This window comes from Cervus elaphus, chromosome 22 (assembly GCF_910594005.1).
Source record: "Cervus elaphus chromosome 22, mCerEla1.1, whole genome shotgun sequence".
NCBI lineage: Eukaryota > Metazoa > Chordata > Mammalia > Artiodactyla > Cervidae > Cervus > Cervus elaphus.
The window spans coordinates 7,279,999-7,300,493 of NC_057836.1; the positions used below are offsets into that span (position 1 = coordinate 7,279,999).

At 42.8% G+C, this 20,495-nt stretch overlaps 1 protein-coding gene across 4 annotated transcripts in view; it reads right to left on the reverse strand.

Moving 5' to 3' along the window:
* The window catches only part of LOC122680298 (coiled-coil domain-containing protein 134), a 73,815-nt gene that overhangs the window by 43,002 nt on the left and 10,318 nt on the right, over positions 1-20,495 (reverse strand). For all 4 annotated transcript variants that reach the window (XM_043881510.1, XM_043881511.1, XM_043881513.1 and 1 more), the window contains exons 8-18: positions 17,751-17,865; positions 16,817-16,933; positions 15,737-15,836; positions 15,474-15,608; positions 10,674-10,788; positions 9,370-9,461; positions 8,427-8,568; positions 6,235-6,346; positions 5,377-5,437; positions 4,280-4,377; positions 2,468-2,636 (exon numbers count right to left, since the gene is read on the reverse strand). In XM_043881510.1, the coding sequence (XP_043737445.1) occupies positions 2,468-2,636; positions 4,280-4,377; positions 5,377-5,437; positions 6,235-6,346; positions 8,427-8,568; positions 9,370-9,461; positions 10,674-10,788; positions 15,474-15,608; positions 15,737-15,836; positions 16,817-16,933; positions 17,751-17,865 (1,256 nt within the window). The remainder of the gene's footprint in view (positions 1-2,467; positions 2,637-4,279; positions 4,378-5,376; positions 5,438-6,234; positions 6,347-8,426; positions 8,569-9,369; positions 9,462-10,673; positions 10,789-15,473; positions 15,609-15,736; positions 15,837-16,816; positions 16,934-17,750; positions 17,866-20,495) is intronic.

Below are 20,495 nucleotides of genomic sequence, written 5' to 3' on the forward strand. Positions count from 1 at the left end.
CTATCAGATTAAGACTCTGATAAACATTTTAAAATAGGTAATACTAAATGCAATGGGGTCCTCCAACTAATAAAAAAATTAAAAAAAAAAAAAAAATAAATGCAATGGGGTATCCTGGATTGTATCCTAGAACAGAAAAGGGACAGTACAGGAAAACTGGTAAAATCTGAGTAAAGTTTAGTTAATAGTATTGTACCATCATACACATGGTCAAATGATTTTCAACAAGGGTGCCAACACCATTCAATGGGGAAAGGACAGTCTTTTCAACAAATGGCACTGGGAAAACTGGATTTCCACATGCAAAAGAATGAAGTTAGAATCTTACCTAACATGATAGAAAAAAATTAACCCCAAATAGAAACACACTTAAATGAGAGACCTAAACCTATAAAAAAATTTTTAGAACAAAACATAAGGCAAAAGTTTCATGACATTGAATTTGGCAATGAATTATTGGTTATGACACCAAAAACACAGGCAATAAAAGAAAAAATAAACTGGACTTTATGAAAGTTTTAAAAGTCTGTGCATCCCAAACCACTATCAAGAGTAAAAAGGCAACCCACAGAATGGTAGAAATTATTTGCAAATCTAATAAGGAACTAATATCCAGAATATATAGACAACTCCTAAAACTCAACAACAAAAAAGCCCAAACAATCTGAATTAAAACTAGACAAAAGAGTTGAACAGACATTTCTCCAAAGAAGATAAACAAATGGCCAAAAAGCACATGAAAAGATGCTCAACATCAAATGAAAACAGAAAAAATAGACAAATTTCATCCCCCCAAAATTTCTTTAATTAGATTTAATCAAAATTTAAATTAAAAGACACTTGTTCCTTGGAAGAAAAGCTATGACAAACCTAGACAGTGTATTACAAAGCAGAGACATTACTTTGCCAACAAAGGCCGGTATAATCAAAACTATGGTTTTTCCAGTAGTCATGTAAGGATGTGAGAGTTGGACTATAAAGAAGTCTGAGTGCTGAAGAATTGATGCTTTTGAACTGTGGTGTTGGAGAAGACTCTTGAGAGTCCCCTGAACTGCAAGGAGATCCAACCAGTCCATCCTAAAGGAAATCAACCTTGATCACTGGAACAACTGATGCTGAAGCTGAAGCCCCAATACTTTGAATGCCTGATGCAAAGAACTGACTCATTGGAAAAGACCCTGATGCTGGGAAAGATTGAAGGCAGGAGGAGAAGGGGACGGCAGAGGATAAGATGGCTGGATGGCATCACCAACTCAATCGACATGAGTTTGAGCAAGCTCCAGGATCTGATGATGGACAGGGAGGCCTGGCATGCTGCGGTTCATAGGGTCACAAAGAGTCGGACATGACTGAGCGACTGAACTGAACTGAATGAAAACCACAATGCAAAAACTACTTCATAACCAGTAGTATGGATATAATAAAAAAGATGGACAAATCTTGACAAGGATATGGATAAACTGGAACCCTTGCTCAAACATTGCTGATAGGGCTGCAGCTCCTCTGGAAAACAGTTTGGAAATTCTTCAAAATGTTACCCATAGTATTACCATATGACTCCTCAATTCTAAACCTGGTATATACAGAAAAGGAATAGTAAACAAGTACTCAAACAAATACAAGTACACACATATTCACAGCATTACTATTCACAATAGCCAAAAGCTGGAAATAGCCCAAATGCCCATCAATGAATGAAGGAATAAACAAACTGTGGTGTATACACACAATGGTATATTATTCAGCCATGAAAAAGAGTGAAGTACCAATGCCAGATCAAACATGCTTACTGGATGAATCTTGAAAACATTATGCTCAGTGGAAGGAGCAGGTACAAAAGGTCACAGACGTATGACCACATCTACCAGAAATGTTCAGAATAGATAAGTCCACAGAGACAGAATGCAGACTGTTAGTTGCCAGAAGCTGAGCAGAAGAAGGAATGGGGAGTGACTGCTTAAAGGATGAGAGGCTTTACTTTGGAGTGATGGAAATGTTTTGGAACTAGACAGAGATGGTGGCTGCACAACACTGTGAATGTTAAAAATGCCACCAAGTTGTCCTCTTTAAAATGGTTAACTTAGCTATGTAAACTTTACCTCAATAATTTTTTAAAAGCTTAATGAAAAATAGTACTTTGATTTTAAATTTTAATAAATTGTATAGTAATTCTTAAAACCACAGTAAACTACTAACATTTTTGGTTTTTTTGGTGCATAAACAATACCCTCAGGGATATCAAGGAATTCTCATCAGCATTCGAGGCTCTGTCTTTCACTCCTGAGACTACCCATCTCTCCAAAATGTGAGCCCCTCAGGAATACATGCCATTTCTCACTTATCTCCATGTTCCCAGTGCTCAGCACCAGGCCTGGAGAGGATGCCTCTATAAATAGTTATTGAACTGAACCTGGCTACAGATGTAGGTTCCAGAACCAACTGTCAGTCACCAGCTCTGAGCACTGACCTGTCCTCGTGAATGTAGGCCAGGTAGAAGAGGAGCAGGATGCAGTACTGTCTCTGGCGAGCAGCTTCCTCCACGTACTGGCGATCCGACAGGAGAGCAAGGCTTTCAGGGCCCCTGCTGCTTATCTGGGGCAGCCCATGCTGCAGGAGCTCAGACACTGCAGAGAGTTCTGGGGAGGGAACAGGCCGGAGAAAATCACACAAAGGACAGAAGAGAGCAGGTAATGGCCACATGTGTGTCTATACATACAGAGTACTGCACAGGACAACAAGGACACACACAGGATAAAAGGCAATCAGTCTCTTCTCCCTCTCTTAGTCTCCCAGGAAAGACTGAAGGTAACATGTAGAAGGACTTGGATACATTCGTCCACTTGACAATGTCCACTGAGTGGCTATTCTAGGCCAGGCTGTGACACACAGGCCCCTACCTCCTGTAGCTGGCAGCTGGTGAGAAAAAATAGATAATGAGACAGATAATTGCAGGACATGTGATCAGTGCCATGTTCAAGTGTGGAAGAGAGAGTGACTCATGCCACCTGCAATGGGGGGGGGGGCAAACTCAAAGAGGAGGGAACCATGAAGTGTGAACAGAAATCAGGCAGACAAAGGAGAGAAGAGGCTTGCCAAGCCAGGAAGCAAGGTGTTCAGCAGCCTGGAGGCATAAGAGGGGGTGGCAAGGAGTTCAGTGTGACTGGACCATCGGTGAAAAGATGTGGAGTGTCAGGGGTTTAGGAACTGTGTGATGTAATTTGTAGGTAGGCTGTGAAAGACCTTGAATGAGGAATATAGAATGTGGAATTTAACCTGAGAGCAGATTCCTACATTTCTTATGAAAGCTCTGATTCTTAAAAGAACATTCGAATACCGAAAGAATATGAAGGAAAAGGACCTCAGAGCTTAAGTTTTGAATAAACTCAACTTCATGGAAAATTCACTATATTACCCTTACTTTCCAAATCTCACCACAGACAGACCAGAGAAAGCTCCATCCCTGTCAAACAATGCCCGATAGACTGCTGTTTGGAGATGACCGCTGAAGGCCAGGGGAGTTGAGATGTTGACTTGGTTTTCGGATAGACCCTCCAGCAGTTGGTGAGGACTGGTTGGAGGGTGAGAGACTGAAAGCAGGGGGCCAAGTTAGAGGTCACATGAAAGGGTCCATCTTGCCAATGCAATGGGCCTACAACCAAGTAGAGAGTGAGATGGAATGTGCCACTGAGATGTGGCAGCAATCAGGTCAGGTTTCCTAATTCTAAGCTTATTGCTTTTCCCACCAAAGCACACTATGATCATCGTGATCGTAACAAAATTAACATCCTTGAGCCTCACACACCCACCTGCCCTTTCTCCTGATACGTAAAAGAAAGATGCAGTCTGCATGTAAGTAAGGTTGGCTGCTCTTCCTGGTGCTCTGAGATATGACAAGATATCTGGGTCTCAGGGTCTGAGGAGGCAGAGTGGGGCTCTTCCTATTCAGACAAAAGAGAGAACTGGCCAGCAGCAGGGGACTGGTGCTGGTGAGCACAAGAGGCTGCTGTGACGTGGCTGCCACCAGGGCAGAAGTCATCACGCTATTCCCTGTGCAGGCCAGACCACACCTGGATAGGCAGAGAGCTGATCTATTATCTCACCTCCCTCCCTAGGAAGCAGCTTACAGTTCCATCGTTCCATGATTCCATGGTTCTTCTGGGTAGCTTCAGGCAAAGATTTCTTATTACTGTACTGACTTATGACTCAACCAATCAGCAAGACATCCAGACACTAAGATACCACCATGGACCTCATGAGTGGTCAAACTACAGCATCATACCTTCTTGGGAAGGTGGTCCTGTCTTCTCTGGAGCTGAGAGGAGGTTGATGCACATGTAGTACAGGAAACTGGAACACACCTGGTTCAGGGCTGAGTGACTTAGTGGGAAGAAAGGAAGACAGAACAAGAGAGAGGACATTGCTACTCCGGTTGGGACAGCATTATCCCTGCCAGGTATTGAGGCACCACTGCTTTGTACCAGAGCCCAAGGAAATTCTAACCATGGCCCTGGTAGAGAAGGTCGAAGGTCTGGAGGTGGCTGTGAAAAGTAAATATGGAACCTGCTGCCCACAGGTGTAACTTAGTCACTTAGCCCATATAGGTATGCACGAAAAATTTCCTGAAAAAAATAAGTCAAGGTGAGCTACTAAGCTCGAAATTAATAAAACATATAAACAAAATGTGCTCCTGGGTCAGGAAGGGGCTAGCAAGTACTAGAAAAGGGGAAGCTGTTGAACCCAAAAGGGGTAATTCAGGAGAATTACAAACATCCAAAACTGAATCTGAACCCAGGTGGATCCCTGTATTCTCTCCTGAACGTCAGTTGTTCCATCCAGAGATATGGAAGGAGGGCTAGGTACTACACTGAGGTTACCTTGAAGACTGTCGGCAGAAATAAGTAGAATCTGCCAAGCAAATGCAGAAACAGGTAGCAAGTCAGAAATGGGAAGGCTGCTCCAGAAACCTAACGAGAGAGATTGAAGCAGCAACCTCTCTACTCTGTATAAGAGGGCCTCTCCTCTGGAATTGCTGGGCTGGAAGCAACCAGGACATGACTCTCTTGATGGACACGGCATCAGTTACCCTGTGAGGGCCTCAGCTTCCTGGTCTGTAAAATGAGGGGTTAGACAAATGATCTCTAAGAGCCCCTCCAGTTTTGATGCTAAAAGGTGCCCTTCGAGTATCACATGAAATGAGAGTCTTATCAGAACCAGATAAGTAAAAGCTACAGAAGCCCATCCAGCTTGTACCATCAGATGCTGAGCAATTCTGACACTGTGTCAATCCCTCCATGGTCCTATTACTAAACCACACCAGTCAGAAATTTCCACTTGTCCAGTCAAGAAGGACACTTGGCCCCTTGGGACAATACATACCTCAGGCCACTGCAGAACCTAGCCTTCAGTTCCAGGGCCAGTCGTATGAAGGATGAGGCAGCTTGCGAGAATTGGGAAGAAAGCAGAGAGTGGTTTAGGCCAGGCTTGTTACAGAGATTGCCAAGAGAGTGGTACTAGTTTTGGAGTCACATAGACCTCAGTTCAAATATGCTCCATTGCTAACCAGTAACGTGACCCTGAGACACTTACGTACCTTCTCTGAGATTCAGTTTCGATATCTATACCTCAAAGCCTGCTGTGAAACTAAGTAAGATACATGTATATAGAAGATCTAACAAACATTTAGCTTAGAGCAAGTTCTGAATAAAAGTTCACCTTCTCTTCTGATGAACATTCTGCATTAGCTGGTGACCCTGGCCCAGTCCTCTGCACTGCCTGACTCTCCCAGTCTCCCCCCTCCCACTCCACCCTGCTCTGAAGATCTCTGTCAAAAGTGACCACTGTCCTGCCCATCCCAGGCCCCTGTAAGAGCAGGATTCTAGACAACAGTTCCCACTGCCCCAGTTCATGTTGGGAATAATCTGTATTCTATCCTAGGGCTTCTGGTAGGGAATTAACCCCTCAGAGTTTCACAGCAACTTTCTGAGACAGCAGTTTAACCCATGGTTCTGAACTGGAACCTTCTTGACTCAGAGAAGTATTAATTTGCGAACTGCCTTTAAAGACTTTTGACTGCTGGATGATATATCCTTCCACTCAACACTAGGCTGAGTGTGGATGTTGATTCTGAATGAATGAGTAACCCTCCACCCACAGGTTGTACTCTCTCTGAGTACCCGGAGCAACTGCCTGAAGTGCCAGCCTCCCTTCCAACTTCCACACTTGCTTGCGGCCTACCGAGCTTCTTGGAGAATTTCTCTTTCATGTGAGGGACGATGACAAAAAGGCTGTGCAGAACCGAGAGGAAAACCTCCATCACGGCTGGGTGAGTGGCCTGCTCCGAGTACCTCTGCAAAGAACCAAGAGGGAGTGCACAGTCCACTAGGAAGAAAGAACCTCTGAAGGAGAAAGAGCATCAGCAAAAACTGCATCGTCTAGCAGTGACAGACTAAATTCTTTCATCTGATGGCCACAAAAAAAGCTCAGAGACCTGAAGTCACAAGCTTACATCCAAGGCTTACATCCGCCAGTTAATAAACTATGCAAGATCCACTACCACTCTGGGCATCTACCAAAGAGTAAACCAGGAATAACCAAAAGTCCTACCTCCTAGAAACAAATGACATCTCACATGTAAAAAGCACTTTCTAAACTATGCATCATAGTGATATGAATGATATTCATGTTTCTAACATATAATAATATGGTTCACAAACTTCCTTCATGTTTATTTTTCATGTGATCTTTGAATAGAATCACGAGGCAGCCTGATGTGGTAGACAGAGTAGAGAAACTTGGGTTCTATTTCAAGTTTTGCACAAGGTCGCTATGTGCCCTGGGTCAGTCCCCCGCCCCTTTCACTGTTTCGGTTCCTCAGGTATAAATAGCCAGGGCCTCGGGGATGTGGTTCTTACAGATACTTTTCATTTGGTTTTCAAACCAAGTTTTTTTCCAACTAGAAAAGTAATACAAGTTCATTAAAGAAAATGTATAAAATACCAAAAAGTAGAAAGCAAGAACAACACAATAATTCTATGATCTAATTCTAGATCTAGCTCTAACACTTCATAAATCTAGGAGGAAGGCAGAGCAGGGGAAGAAACCAAAGTGAATGGCCCAACTATTACTGTTAGTGTGTGCCAATCAGGGCTGTAACCCATGGCCCCAGACAGTTACCCTCCTGAAGACCCCGGCATGCTGGCTCAAAGGCTTCTTCAAGGAAAAGAGGCTCTCTTCTGTCATAACCAGATGCTCCCCTGCTGCCACCTACTGTTTCCAGTGGATGTTTTGGAGGTTTCCTTTCCCAACTAATGGACTGTTCATAGGATGTCCAAAACTCAAACAGGACAAGACTCACCCAAGGTCATCTGGGCAGTCGACACTATGGACCCTGCTCTTCCTACCATCTTTGTCTCAAGTCAGCTCAAAACCAGGTCTCTTGAGAGTAGCCATCTCTCATGTTACAGAACTCACATATGTGCTACTTAATGAAGCCTAAATCACATTAACTGTTGCTCTTTGCATGCTTAGTCACTCAGTCATGTCCAACTCTTTTGTGACCCCCCCTGGACCACAGCCCACCAGGCTCCTCTGTCCATGGGATTTTTTTAGGCAAGAACATTGGAGTGGGTTGCCATTTTTACTAAGCAGACAAAATACATGGGTTCAAACCTCAGCACTGTCATATACTTGCTTTACAGCCATAGAAAAATCACCTTTAAATTGGGGGAAATTATAGGACCTATTTCACAAGGTCAATGGGAGGGTTAAGTTAAGTTCTGAATATAAGGCATTTATCACTTCATTAACATGTGCCAAAGAATTGATGCTTTTGATCTGTGTTGCTGGAGAAGACCCTTGAGAGTCCCTTGGACTGCAAGGAGATCCAACCAGTCAATCCTAAAGGAAATCAGTCCTGAATATTCACAGGAAGGACATATGCTGAAGCTGAAGCTCCAATACTTTGGTCACCTGATGTGAAGAACTGACTCACTGGAAAAGACCCTGATGCTGGGAAAGATTGAAGGCGGGAGGAGAAGGGGACAACAGAGGATGAGATGGTTGGATGGCATCACCGACTCGATGGACATGAGTTTGAGTAAGCTCTGGGAGTTGGTGATGGACAGGGAGGCCTGGCATGCTGCAGTCCATGGGGTTGCTCATGACTAAAGAGCGACTGAACTGAACTGAAACATTACCTATTTATTATTTTATTACTACTGCTTTCTACTTTTTAAGAGGCATCTATTAATCTATCGTTTACAACAAAATACTGTACTGTGATTTTAAAACCAAAGGAAAAGTAGCTGCAAGAAAAACACTGTTAAGACCCTCAGGTCTAGTTGAGTGTTGAGTAACTGTCCTGTGCCTCTCAGCCTGGCTTGCTTTCACATCTTTCTCCTCCCCAAGATCCTTGCTGCCCAACCCACCATCACCATAGGGATACACAGGGAGTCACAGGCACTGAGGAGAAATTCTGAGAAGGCCTCCAAGGTGTCTTCTTTCTCAGCACTGGGAGCTGTGAATGGATTCTCCTGGGCTGAAGGCTCCCTCTGGAATTCCATAGCCAACCTGAGAAATAAATATGAGTATATTTATTACTGCCTATGCAACAAGGTCAGATTCATCCTCTTAGAGGGACTTCTGAGTTCAGGGCTCAGGACAAGCATCCCTACCAGCAGACCTGGAGAAAACTCCGGAGGCCTCAGTGAGGGAGAACCTGGTCTTGGGCCGCCTCTTTAGCTTCGAGCTCGCTGCCCTCTCTCCCATAACACATGACACTCCACCCGACTATATGTGTTAATACTTCCCTCGACATACCATGCTGTCTGCTGCTTCACATGTCTTTGCCTTTACATGTGCTGCTCTCTCTGTTTGGAATGCCTTCCCCAGGTTTGTGACAATGTAATGGATTCCACACATATACACAAAACTGTCTCAGCTCCCAAGAGACTGTGAACTCCTTTTGGGCAAGAGTTGATCTGAGTTATCTTTCTACTTTCAGGATCCAGCATCAGGGCTGGCACACAGTAGGTGCAACAAATGTTTGTTGATGAGAACTGAATTAATCCAGCAAGCAGTCAGTGAACACATATAGCACTAGGTTACTTGGGATGAGGCACAAAGCTGAATGAGATACAACTTCACTGCACAGTAACAAAAACTTCACCAGAAGAGAACCTTTAGAGACCTCCTCCACATACTCACTCCAAACTCACAAACATTCCCATTCTCTACCCCAGCCAAAGTCCTCTCATTATGCAGCAAAGCATCAGAAATCAAGTGTTGCTTCTAGAACTTCACCCTTTGTCCATTCCTTTCTGCACCCACCCTCCATACTACTACCTCATCAGACCGCAAAGAACTCCTCACCTGCAGGCATTTCTAAATCCCTCCAGAGTGCTCAAGAGGAACTTCCCTCTTCGAAGAATGGCCCTCTCTGAATTTCTGTTGGAGGCATGGCCCTGAGGTGAGAAAAAAAGAGGGGAACCTACTGCTCAAGTACCTACTCTGTGTTCCAGTCTTTGCTTAGAGGACTACAGACCTCTTCCTCCACACTGGAGTCTGGCATTCCCACATACCTAACACTTCCCAGGGGATCTTAGGGATATCCTCAAAAATTCAGACATCTAGTAGCTCCTTTAAAAAATGGTACAAAGGGAGGGTGGGATGTTTCGAAAGAACAGCATGTATATTATCTATGGTGAAACAGATCACCAGCCCAGGTGGGATGCACGAGACAAGTGCTTGGGCCTGGTGCACTGGGAAGACCCAGAGGAATCGGGTGGAGAGGGAGGTGGGAGGGGGGATCGGGATGGGGAATACGTGTAAATCTATGTCTGATTCATATTAATGTATGACAAAACCCACTGAAAGAATAAATAAATAAAATTTAAAAAAAAAATGGTACAAAGGGGAACCTTAACCCCTTGTCTCCCTGTGAAACACAGGACTGGTTCTCGTTCTATTATACACAGAAAGTTGTCACAGGCCAGTGGACAATAGCCTAATGGCTGTAATGCCCATATTAGTTGCTCCAAAACATACAAATTCCCCCACTGTATCATGTGCAAAAGAGCTTAGTTTCCAAAGTTAATCTAGAAGACATAAAGGACTGTATTAATATTTCCTCTGATATTTTAAGCCTATGGACCACTAAAAGCCAACAACTATGACACACTGCACACTCATCAGATTCTAAGATTCTAGTGAATCCAGTCTTAAATAATTTTGTGAGTTTACCATAATTTAATTATTTAAATAACTTAAATAATTTTGTGAGTTTAAATAATTTTGTGAGTCTTAAACAATTTTGTGAGTTTACCATAATTTAAATAATTATTTAAATAATTTTGGGTTTACCATACCCGTTTAGATGATATAAAAGACAAAGTATGTAGTAGGCCCTGGGATTTACTAACCAAACTCAGGTCCTTGCTAGCTTTGGACCTAAGAGAAAAACTGTTTAACCCCTGTGGCTTCGGTTTCCTAATGAGGATAACAATTATTAAGCCTCACAGCTCTGCAGTTACGATAAAAAAATAACATCTCGTTGTAGGTGTGTGTGCATGAGAAAAAGCTACAAAGTGGCATATAAAGATAATGCAATGTACTAATTATCTTCTAAAAACATAGAACAGTATGATCTCCAGAAGCAGCAGCTGCTGTGTACTGACCAGGGGCCTCCAGTTCAGTGGCGTCTGGGACAGATCTGCACACCGGCTCAGCATGGCTTTGACCAAGGCCTTCAGCTCCTTGTACAGCACAGGGAGTGCGCTCTGATGATCCTTCCTGCATGCAGGGAGACAAAGGTAAGCCTACGGTGAGGTCAGGGTACCCCAAGATAGCCTCAGGTTCTCAGGCAATGAGGGGGCATGTGGTGGATCCAAACATGGGTCCAGGAACTGATCTGACAAAAATCCCAGCTCCAGCACTTATCTGCTGCGTGACTTTATGCACATTCCTCATCCTCTCCAGCCCTCAGTTTCCTCATCTAGTAAGTGAAAGGTAACAGTACTGTCCTCATAGAATTATGCTAAGGATCAAATTGGATAATGCATGCCAAGAACTCAGGACAGTGCTTACTAGATAGTAAGTCCTTATAAATGACAGCTATAACTAAGCCTGGGCTTCCCAGGTGGCACCAGTGGTAAAGAACCTACTTGCCAGTGCAGGAGATGTTAAGAGATGTGGATTCAATCCCTGGTTCAGGAAGATCTCCTGGAGGAGAGCGTAACAACCCACTCCAGTATTCTTGTCTGGAGAATCCCCATGGACAGAGGAGCCTGGCGGGCTACAGTCCACAGGGTCGCACAGAGTCAGACACGACTGAAGCGACTTAGCACGCATGCACGCATGCACATGACTATGGTTATTGTTAGTAAGGAGAGAGAGGGTTTTCTCACTGAAAAGGGCCTCCCAATTAAAGAAGTACTACTTAGAACAGAAGGTGTATCAAGAGATGTATATGGCCACTGTTCTCAAATAACTGATAAGCTCTCTTATTTTTTCAATTAATTATTTTAATTGCAAGGTAATTACTAAACAATATCATGATGGTTTTTGCCATACATCAACATGAATCGGCCACAGGTATACATGTGTCCCCCCATCCTGAACCCCCCTCCCACCTCCCTCCCCACCCTATCCCAAGCTCTCTTAGAGAAGAGAAATCAAATTTGATTTCCATTACCTTGATGAGGAAAATCATGATCAATAGGTAAATGTTATCAAGGACCCAGATTTTATTTAAGGAATGAATATAAGTAAGAACTAAGAGTCAAAACGCTATAGAGGCATACAACACTGTAAATTAACTATACTTCAATAAAATTTTTTTAGAGCTGAAAAAAATCTCTATAGAGGTAGACAGGAGTATCTAGGAGGAAGTGAACTCCCCATTCTTGGAGATTATAAACAGAGACTGGAAACTATGTTTGGAGAATCAATCAATATGAGAATGTGAAACAATGTGAAAAGTAACACTTATGGTACATTTGAACTCTCATATTTCTATAGACTCAGAAGAGGCAAGAGTCATGATTAGTCTAAATGTGAGCTCCAAAAGGCCAGGGGCCAATTCTGCCTTTTCACTTTACCTAACAGAGCTAGATGCATTGTAAATTGATGCTAAATTAAAAAAAAAAAATTTAAAGGAATGAATGACTGACTACTTGACAGGGTATAGTTTGCTGTACTGATTTCCTAGAAATGCTATGATAAGTTACCATAAACTGTGTTGCTTAAAACAACAGAAATTTATTCTCACATTCTGGGGGCTAGAAGTCTGCAGTCAAGGTGTCAGACCCTGCAAAGGCTCTAGGGAAGAATCCTGCCTTGCTTCTTAGTTTCCAGTGGTTGCTGGCAATCCTTATCATTCCCTGGCTTGTAAATGCATGATTCCAATTTCTGCCTCAGTCTTCACATGGCCCTCTGTGTGTGTCTGTGTTCAAACTCCCTTCTTCTAAGGGCATCAGCCACTGGATTCAGGAGCCCACACTGTATGGCCTCATCTTAACTCAATTATATCTACAAAGGCCCTATTTCCAAACAAGGGCATGAGTTTTAGAGGGATGCTAATTCAACCCAGTGCAGCAACTAAGGAGAAACCTATGTTAACCCTCATCTCTGGGCTGTTTTTGAACTCTGAGAGCAATCTGTTGGGCCTTCTAACTGCTCAGTTAACTGTATATAGTGAAGGCTTGATTTCCCCTTTCCCTTCTGTAAGTTCTTTCTTTTTTTTTTTTCCTTTTTTAGACTTTATTTTTTATAACAGTTTTAGATTTACAGAAACAAATACAGTAGATAGTGCAGTGTTCCCATACTCCCCCAGCCCTACTGCAGTTTCCCCTACTATTAACACACTGCATGAGTGTGGTACATCTGTTACAATTAGTGAACAGTATTGAATGGAAGCTCTAACTTTCTATCCTACATTGATAGCCAAGCTCTGGCTCTGCCATCTTTAAATTCTTTCAACAGTTCTCACTCCTCATTCCTTCTTCTAGTTGGGCTTCCCAGAGACCTTCTGAATTACTCCACCTCAGAGGGACCACCTCAGTAAACATTCAGGAAAATTAAAGTCAAAAATAAAAGCATCTAAGGATTAATAACCTTATAATTAATAACCTTATATATTAACCTTATAAATATAAACTTATATTAATAAGCTTAATAACCTAATAAGCTCCCTGCCCATAATTCTCCACAATTCTGATCCAACCAGCTTTCTGGCTTCTTCAAGTACTACTTACCTTCACACAACCTGCTAGTGAGACTGACTACTGTACCCTCAGTAATCCCTAAATTTTCCCACCCACATGTTTTGACCAATCCTAGTCCTTCCACAGAAATGGCAACCCACTCCAGTGTTCTTACCTGGAGAATCCTAGGGACAGCAGAGCCTGGTGGGCTGCCGTCTATGGGGTCGCACAGAGTTGGACACGACTGAAGCGACTTAGCAGCAGCAGCAGCAGCAGCAGTCCTTCCACAAATCTCTCTCTCTCATCCCTTATGTATGCATATATTAGTATACATAATAAAGCTAACATTTATAAAGTCAATAATATAAGGTTATTAATATGTAACCCCTTGTAACTGTAACCCCTTGGATTGTAGCCCACCAGGCTCCTCTGTCCATGGGATTCTCCAGGCAAGAATACTGGAGTGGGTAGCCATTCCCTTCTCCAGAGGACCTTCCCAACCCAGGGATCAAAACTGGTTCTCCTGCACAGCAAGCAGATTCTTTACCATCTGGGCCACCAGGGAAGCTCTCGTAGCACAGCCCAAACACTGCCTCCTGCTTGAAAGGTGCTATCAGTCCCCCATAACACTGACCTGCTGGGAGACTTGCAGTTCTGCCTGGGAACTTCTGATTGACTTTTGCTCTTACTCTAGGCCTTTGTTACCCTGTTGGTTCACTCATCTCACTCTTGTTAGGATTCATGCCCCATATTTAGAGATTCAAATCCAGATAAGGACAAAAAGGGAAAAGAGACAAACTGAAGCCATTATAATGTAAATGCTATTCTTTCTGTCAAATTTTAGAAGCAGTTTTATGCAAGGGACAAAGACTTAAATATGGTTACAGATGAGACTATAAATGTTAACAACCTTTACAATATAAATTAAAAGTACTATACAAAATTTAAGGTACAGCTGATATTGAGTAGTAGAAGGTAAGGAGGAGAAAGGTAAGGAAGAGTTGGGGTGCTAATATACTCAGCTAACCAAGTAGGGTGTCAAGAGATACTGCTTCAAGTTGAGGGAACAAGGAATACAAGTTTTAAGTATATTATTTAAAAATTTGAAAACAAAATATTAACTAGCAAAAATGTCAAGGAAATGTAGAGAAGACAAAATAGCTAAGTCTTGGTCTTTCCTATTGGCAAGTCAATGAAATGTTCTAAATGGACAAAGAAATAGCATTGCATTCATATTGTTTAGAGTGAGGGAAATAAGTCACTAGAACTAAAACCAAAATGAGTTAAAATTAGTTTCCTTTAGAAAGTAGGGACTAAAGACTCTTTCTTTTCTTTATAAACCTTGTGCATGTTTTATTTTTTATTGCTTAAATATATTACTTTGTTAGATTTTTAAAAGGGAGAATGTAGAAACAAAGTAAAATTTTCTATATAAATAAATATGGGTTTCCTCCATTAGTTTTTTCAAGATCAAGCATCTTACTAAGGAATGATTTCCCATTTTGACCCTAGGATCATTTAGTCTCACCATCCCTTTTAACATCATTCATATACTGACTATCTATTAGGAGTGAGGCATATAGCAGTTTTTAAAAAAATGACATGATCTCTTAATTCTTGGAGACTATGTTATATGTGGAGAACACACAAAACAGGTGAATAAACAAGAACTGTCAAGTAGGTGCTGCAATAGCCAAATGGGTCAGTTAGGAAAGGACACTCTGAATGAGACCTCAATGATGGAAAGAGGCCAGTCATGCAAAGATTTACGGGGAACAGTATTTTAGGCATAAGGAAAAATTAGTAGAAAGGAAGTGGGGGCAAAGTCCAGACTAAAAAAAAAAGACTGAGTTTTAAAAAGTTATATCCACAAAATAAATACAGAATAAAATCCTATTTTAAAAGACATGCAAAGAATTGGAAGGAACTCTTCCAAATTAAAATATGAAAGTAGAAGTAAAATACTCAATAGTAGAGTTGAAAAATAAAGTCAAGAAAATCTCCTGGAAACTAGTACATAATGACAAAAAGATGAAAAACTGTCAGACAAAGAAAAGAAACAAAAGAAAAAAAACCAGATGACCAATCCAGGATGCCCAACATCCAAATGGCAGTTCCATAAAGGCGGAACAGAGCAAGCAGAATAATGGAAAGAAATAATTCAATGAAATTTCCCTGACCTAAAGGACAAGTATCCCCTGGAAGCTGCTCTGGCCTTGACAGGCCTTTGGGTACATGCAGAGGTGCAAAGTTCACTCTGTCTGGGTCTCTCACCTCAGAAAGGCAGAAATGGCCTTCAGTGCCTCAGCGGCCACCTCCAGCACAGGGCTGCTCACTGCCTCTCGGAGGGCATGGCCAGCATCTCTGCACATGGCTGAGCTTGTGAACAGCTTGATCTCTTCTGGCTGCCTGAGAAATTGTAAATGAAGAATAAGCGTGTGAACTGCTATCATTGACCCCACCAGGAATAAATACCTCCAGTTCTTTGTTTCTCCAGTCTGGCCCCTGCAGGCTTGATGCTCTGCCCCTTAGCTCACCGAGTCAGGATCTCAGCAAAGAGCAGCAGGCCCTGCTTGTGCAGCTCGGTGTTATTCATCCTCAGGCTTCCCTGTAGGCTCCTCACCACCGACTCGATCCCTAACTCAAAAAGACACGGCAGAGGCCAGGGATCAGTGCCCAGTAGTCTCCTTCCTGCCTTCCCAGGAGAGGGAAGAGGTTCTGGACAGCACACAGTTGCTGGCAGCCCTCCTGGAGCAGTCCTGACAAGTTGAGCTGATGGGGCGAGGCTGTGAGATCTTTGAGGGCAGACCCTTGTCTGATTTACCTCTGTCTCCCCAAACCCAGCACAACCCATAACACAGGCCCTGCATTCGAGGTATTTCATCAGTGCCTACTGGATGGGCTACTACATCTTCTCTACTACATACACTCCTATTTGTCCTCAAAGAATCAGCTCAGACCTCCACTCTCCAGGCCTTCTCTGGTCCACTCAGGCAGAGCTATGGGCATCCCCTGGCCTCCTACACCTCTTGTCCATCCCCTCTAGCATAACCCTAACCACCTTGTTTATATCTCCCTCCCCTTCCAGAGGACAGGGACCACGTTATATGTATCTCTAAATCTCTAGCTCCCAGCCTGATGCCTGGCATAGCATAGGAACACAGACTATGAATAACTGAATGTGCCCAGTCTAAAAATCTACATGTGATATAAAAAGTCCTAGACAAGGAAGGTGTCACCAAGAAAGAAGAAGGGATAGTTTCAAAAAACTTTGAAAGGATAAATCAAAGTTGGGGGACTAATTAGACGGGGAGACTTCTGGGGCACAGGAAAAGACTGCTCCAAGGCTGAGTAAGGTACAACAGGAATTCATCTCGTGGCTGATAGGAGTGTCCTTTTCTCGCTAAACAGACACTTCCACCAATTAATGGAGATCAGAACTGTTTGGATATCACTGCTTGCCTGTGGAATCTGGTGACAAGTTGGCGCTTATGGAAATGACCAGACCAGCACTTTCCTCCAAAATATAAGCCAACCTGCCCATCACTTCTGCTGCCACCTAACTTCAAGGTGCTGTCCACCTGAGCCAGAGCTAGTACAGGACCCACAGTACCAACCGTACACCGTGTGGCACTTGGAAAAGAAGAGTGGCTCTTCTGCCAGGAGTATCAAACAGTTGTAGCAGGACCAGACAAGCACTTCACTGGAAGAGGAAAGATGCTCAAAGAGGAACTCTGGCCAGGGAGAGAGGGAGGAAGCAATATGAAAACTGTGTGATATTGCTCCCTCAACTAATACTAGGGTTTAGATTTATTAAGCATCTCAAACCTGTCACTTCATCTGTTCATACACCCTCACCATAAGACATGATCATTAATTCACAGAAAAACCTGGAAAATGCCCTCTGGCTTATCGTCTAACTTCTTCTTTTTACAGATGGGGAAACTGAGGTCCAGAGAGAGATAGCTGGTGGTAGAAGAGGGACTAGAATTTAGGTCCCCTAATTCTCAGGATGGGCAGCAACATGATGCAGAGAAAAGAAATTTTAGAGCCAGAGAGCCTTGATTTTTTATTCCTTCTCTGCCAATGCTGAGCCTTGTCGATTTAAACCAGCTATTTCCCTTCTCTAGTTCAATTTCCTTATTCATAAAATAGCAAAGACGAGGACCTAAATGTGGCAACATTTACAATGCACCTCAGGGCATATTTCCTGGCTCATAACAAACTGTCAAGACACATTAGTTCCTTTTTTTTCTACAGGTCTTTCTACCACCCCACACTAGGTGTTTATTTTTAGATGGTTTATTTCTAGACTGGTCTAAAAATCAGTAACAAATTGCTCAAGGTCAATTAGAAATCTGTAGAAAGAGGATTCAGATTTCCTGAGGTGTATTTCCTAGACTCGTCATATATAATGAACATGCCCCCAGCCAATCCTTTCAGTACGCATAACAAAGAATCAAAACAGAACTGCTGCTGCCACTGCTACATGAGAATCTCCAGTCAGAATTCTGGGGTTCTCAGAGGAGAAAGTTAGAAGGGTACTCCCACCTGGGATGTCGGCGAGGATGAAGGCCAGGGCATGCTTCGCTGGTGAGTGGACTAATACTGCAGTTATACATTGGGCACTGGCCACCTGCAGAGTCTCATCTCTGGAGAGAAGAAGCTGGAGAAACAGGCAGCAAAATGTGCCGCAGTCACAACACAGACAGGATCAGAGGGAGGCACCTGGGTGCCTCAGGGCAAGAGCATGACTGTCTCTGAATCCCTCCCACACTACTGGCACCAGGTGTAACCATGATACTCAAGGAGAGCAGCTATGGGTTATGGAAAAGAGTCTCTATGAACAGCAGCAGGTGTGAAATAGAACAAAAGAAAACAGTGGCATTCCAAGAACACTAAACCTGTCCCCAAGAATGCTCTGGCCTTCATGACAAAAGTATTTTCACAGTCCTCATCCAGTTTTGATGTTTGCAACTAGCCTGGGACGTGACAAGGCAAGATTCTATTATGAGCCTCGCTTTACAGAGTGTGCAGAAAAGAGCTAACACTGCAGACCTGAGACTGTACCCTTAGAAAGTCCTGCCTGCAAGGCTGGCCACTCACTGAGTCTGGGAAGCTGAATTTTAGGAGGATTCCCAATTCTCCCAGAACTGATAAGAGTGGTGCACTGTGACTAAACCATTTGTTCAAGCAATGCAGTTTATGCTGTACACCTGCTTTCTTTCTGGGAATCTGGGATTTTGGTATGTGCTAGGCAGAGGGTACCTACATAATCAGATAGCTACCAATTAAAACCTTGGGCACTGAGACTCTAAAGAGCTTTCCTGCTAAACATTTCATACATGCTGTCACAGTTCATACCTGGAGGAATAGAGTGCATCTGGTGTGACCCCACTAGGAGAGGACTCTTGGAAGCTTGTGCCTGGTTTTCCCCTAGACCTCATCTCATACACCTTTCCTTTTGATGATTTTGCTTGGTATTCTTTTGCTGTAATATATCACAGCTGTGGATATAACGGTACACTGAATCCTGTGAGTCTTCCTAGTGAATCACTGAACCTAGAGTGGTCTTCGGGACCCTCAACACACAGAGGAAGGAACGAAAGCTCATTGAAATTAAGTTGCCTATGCCAGCTTGTAAGTGGCAAAACTCAGGCAGACACAGGTCAGCCACATCCAAATCTAGGAGTCTTTCCACAACTGAGATGCCTCCCTCATCAAAATTTTAAATCAGGTTATTCCTCTAATTAAAATATTTCAGTGAATTTCCACTGAACTCTGAATAACATCCAAACTCCTACTAGATACCATAGCTATCGGGAGTCCCTAAAACATTTCCATGGGGTCGCAGAGAGTCAGACATGATTGAGCAACAGAACTGAACTGAACAACACTTTCAGAAATCAAGGAAAGAGTTAAATGCAACCATAGATTTTAAGTGTAAAAGAAACTGGCCTTCTGGGGGGAAATGACAAGCAAAACATAGCACAAGACAGAGGAGGGAGTGCATGGTTTTAGAGCTTCAAAGGAAAAGGACCAAGCTGCACATTTCTTGAGGACTACAAACTTAAACCCATTCCAGTTATGTTAGACTTAAAAATGCATTTGCATGTAAAGGAGTTTCTAGATATTAATCTTTATCTTGTTCTCTTTTATATAGAAAATGACATGTATTTCAGTCATGCCTAGTGATAAAAGGCAAACCATTTTTTATGTACCACTAAGAAAGAAGAAGAGCTATAATTAAACTATGACATACCATTAATGGTAAAAATGTCTCTAGTTTCAGAGCTGTTACAGTGTTTAAAAAGTGCCTTAGAAAAATGATATTTAACCATTAAGCAAAGCAATGATTCCTTGCTTAAAATGTATTGTGTTGGGATTAGACTGATCAAAAAAAAAAAAAAAGGAAGAATGGAAGTAGAAGAATACAGACCAGTCTTTATTTAAAATTCTGATATTTTGTTCATCATTAATTTTTTGCATTAACTTTGATTTTTTTAAATATTGCATTAAAATACTATTTATCTTGATTGCTAAGGTTTTTTTAATTCTTTTCTTTTTGATTGCTGAGTTTTTAGCACCCCCTTAAGTTTTGCACCTAAAGCAAGTGCCTTCTCATCTTGCCCTAGTTCCAACCTTGCTGATTCTTGTAGTAAATAAAACACTAATCATCCAAAATGGCCAAGAGAGGAACAGTCTCCACGTATGGATGGAGGACAGGACCTCTAAACCAAGATTCCTGTCTCCACGAAGCTCTCTCCCTAGGGAGGTGCTTTCCAGTCTCTGTCCCTGCCACCCTCATGCTGCCTTGGTACACTGTGAGGACGTAAGACCTTGTGCTCCTGCTGAGCCCAGGAGCAATGTTCTAACTAGACACCACCAAAACTCCAGGACACAGCAATTAAGTGAACACAGAAATTAACCCACTATGAGATTTTGTGGTTCAAAGACACAAGACTTGCTCTTGAGAGTTCAAAGGCCCTGCGTGGACCATTCCAGAGGTGTCCCAGGGAGGTGAGGAGGGGCAGTTTGCTCTGGTTTTTTGATTCCTAACTTACCTAATCCCGACTGTCCCTTTCCCGTTTCTAACCAAGGTACCTCCTCCTTTCTGCAGAAGGAGACCCACAGTCTGGTCAATGAATGATACCCCTGGTATCAGATGAGGATAAGCAGCTCTGTCAAGCCCTGTGCTGAGCACTGTGGACAGAGACAGTCAGACTCAGGTCCTTTGATCCTCAGTCAGATCAAAGAAGCTCCCAGTTGATCCACCACAACATGGTGAGGTAAGCA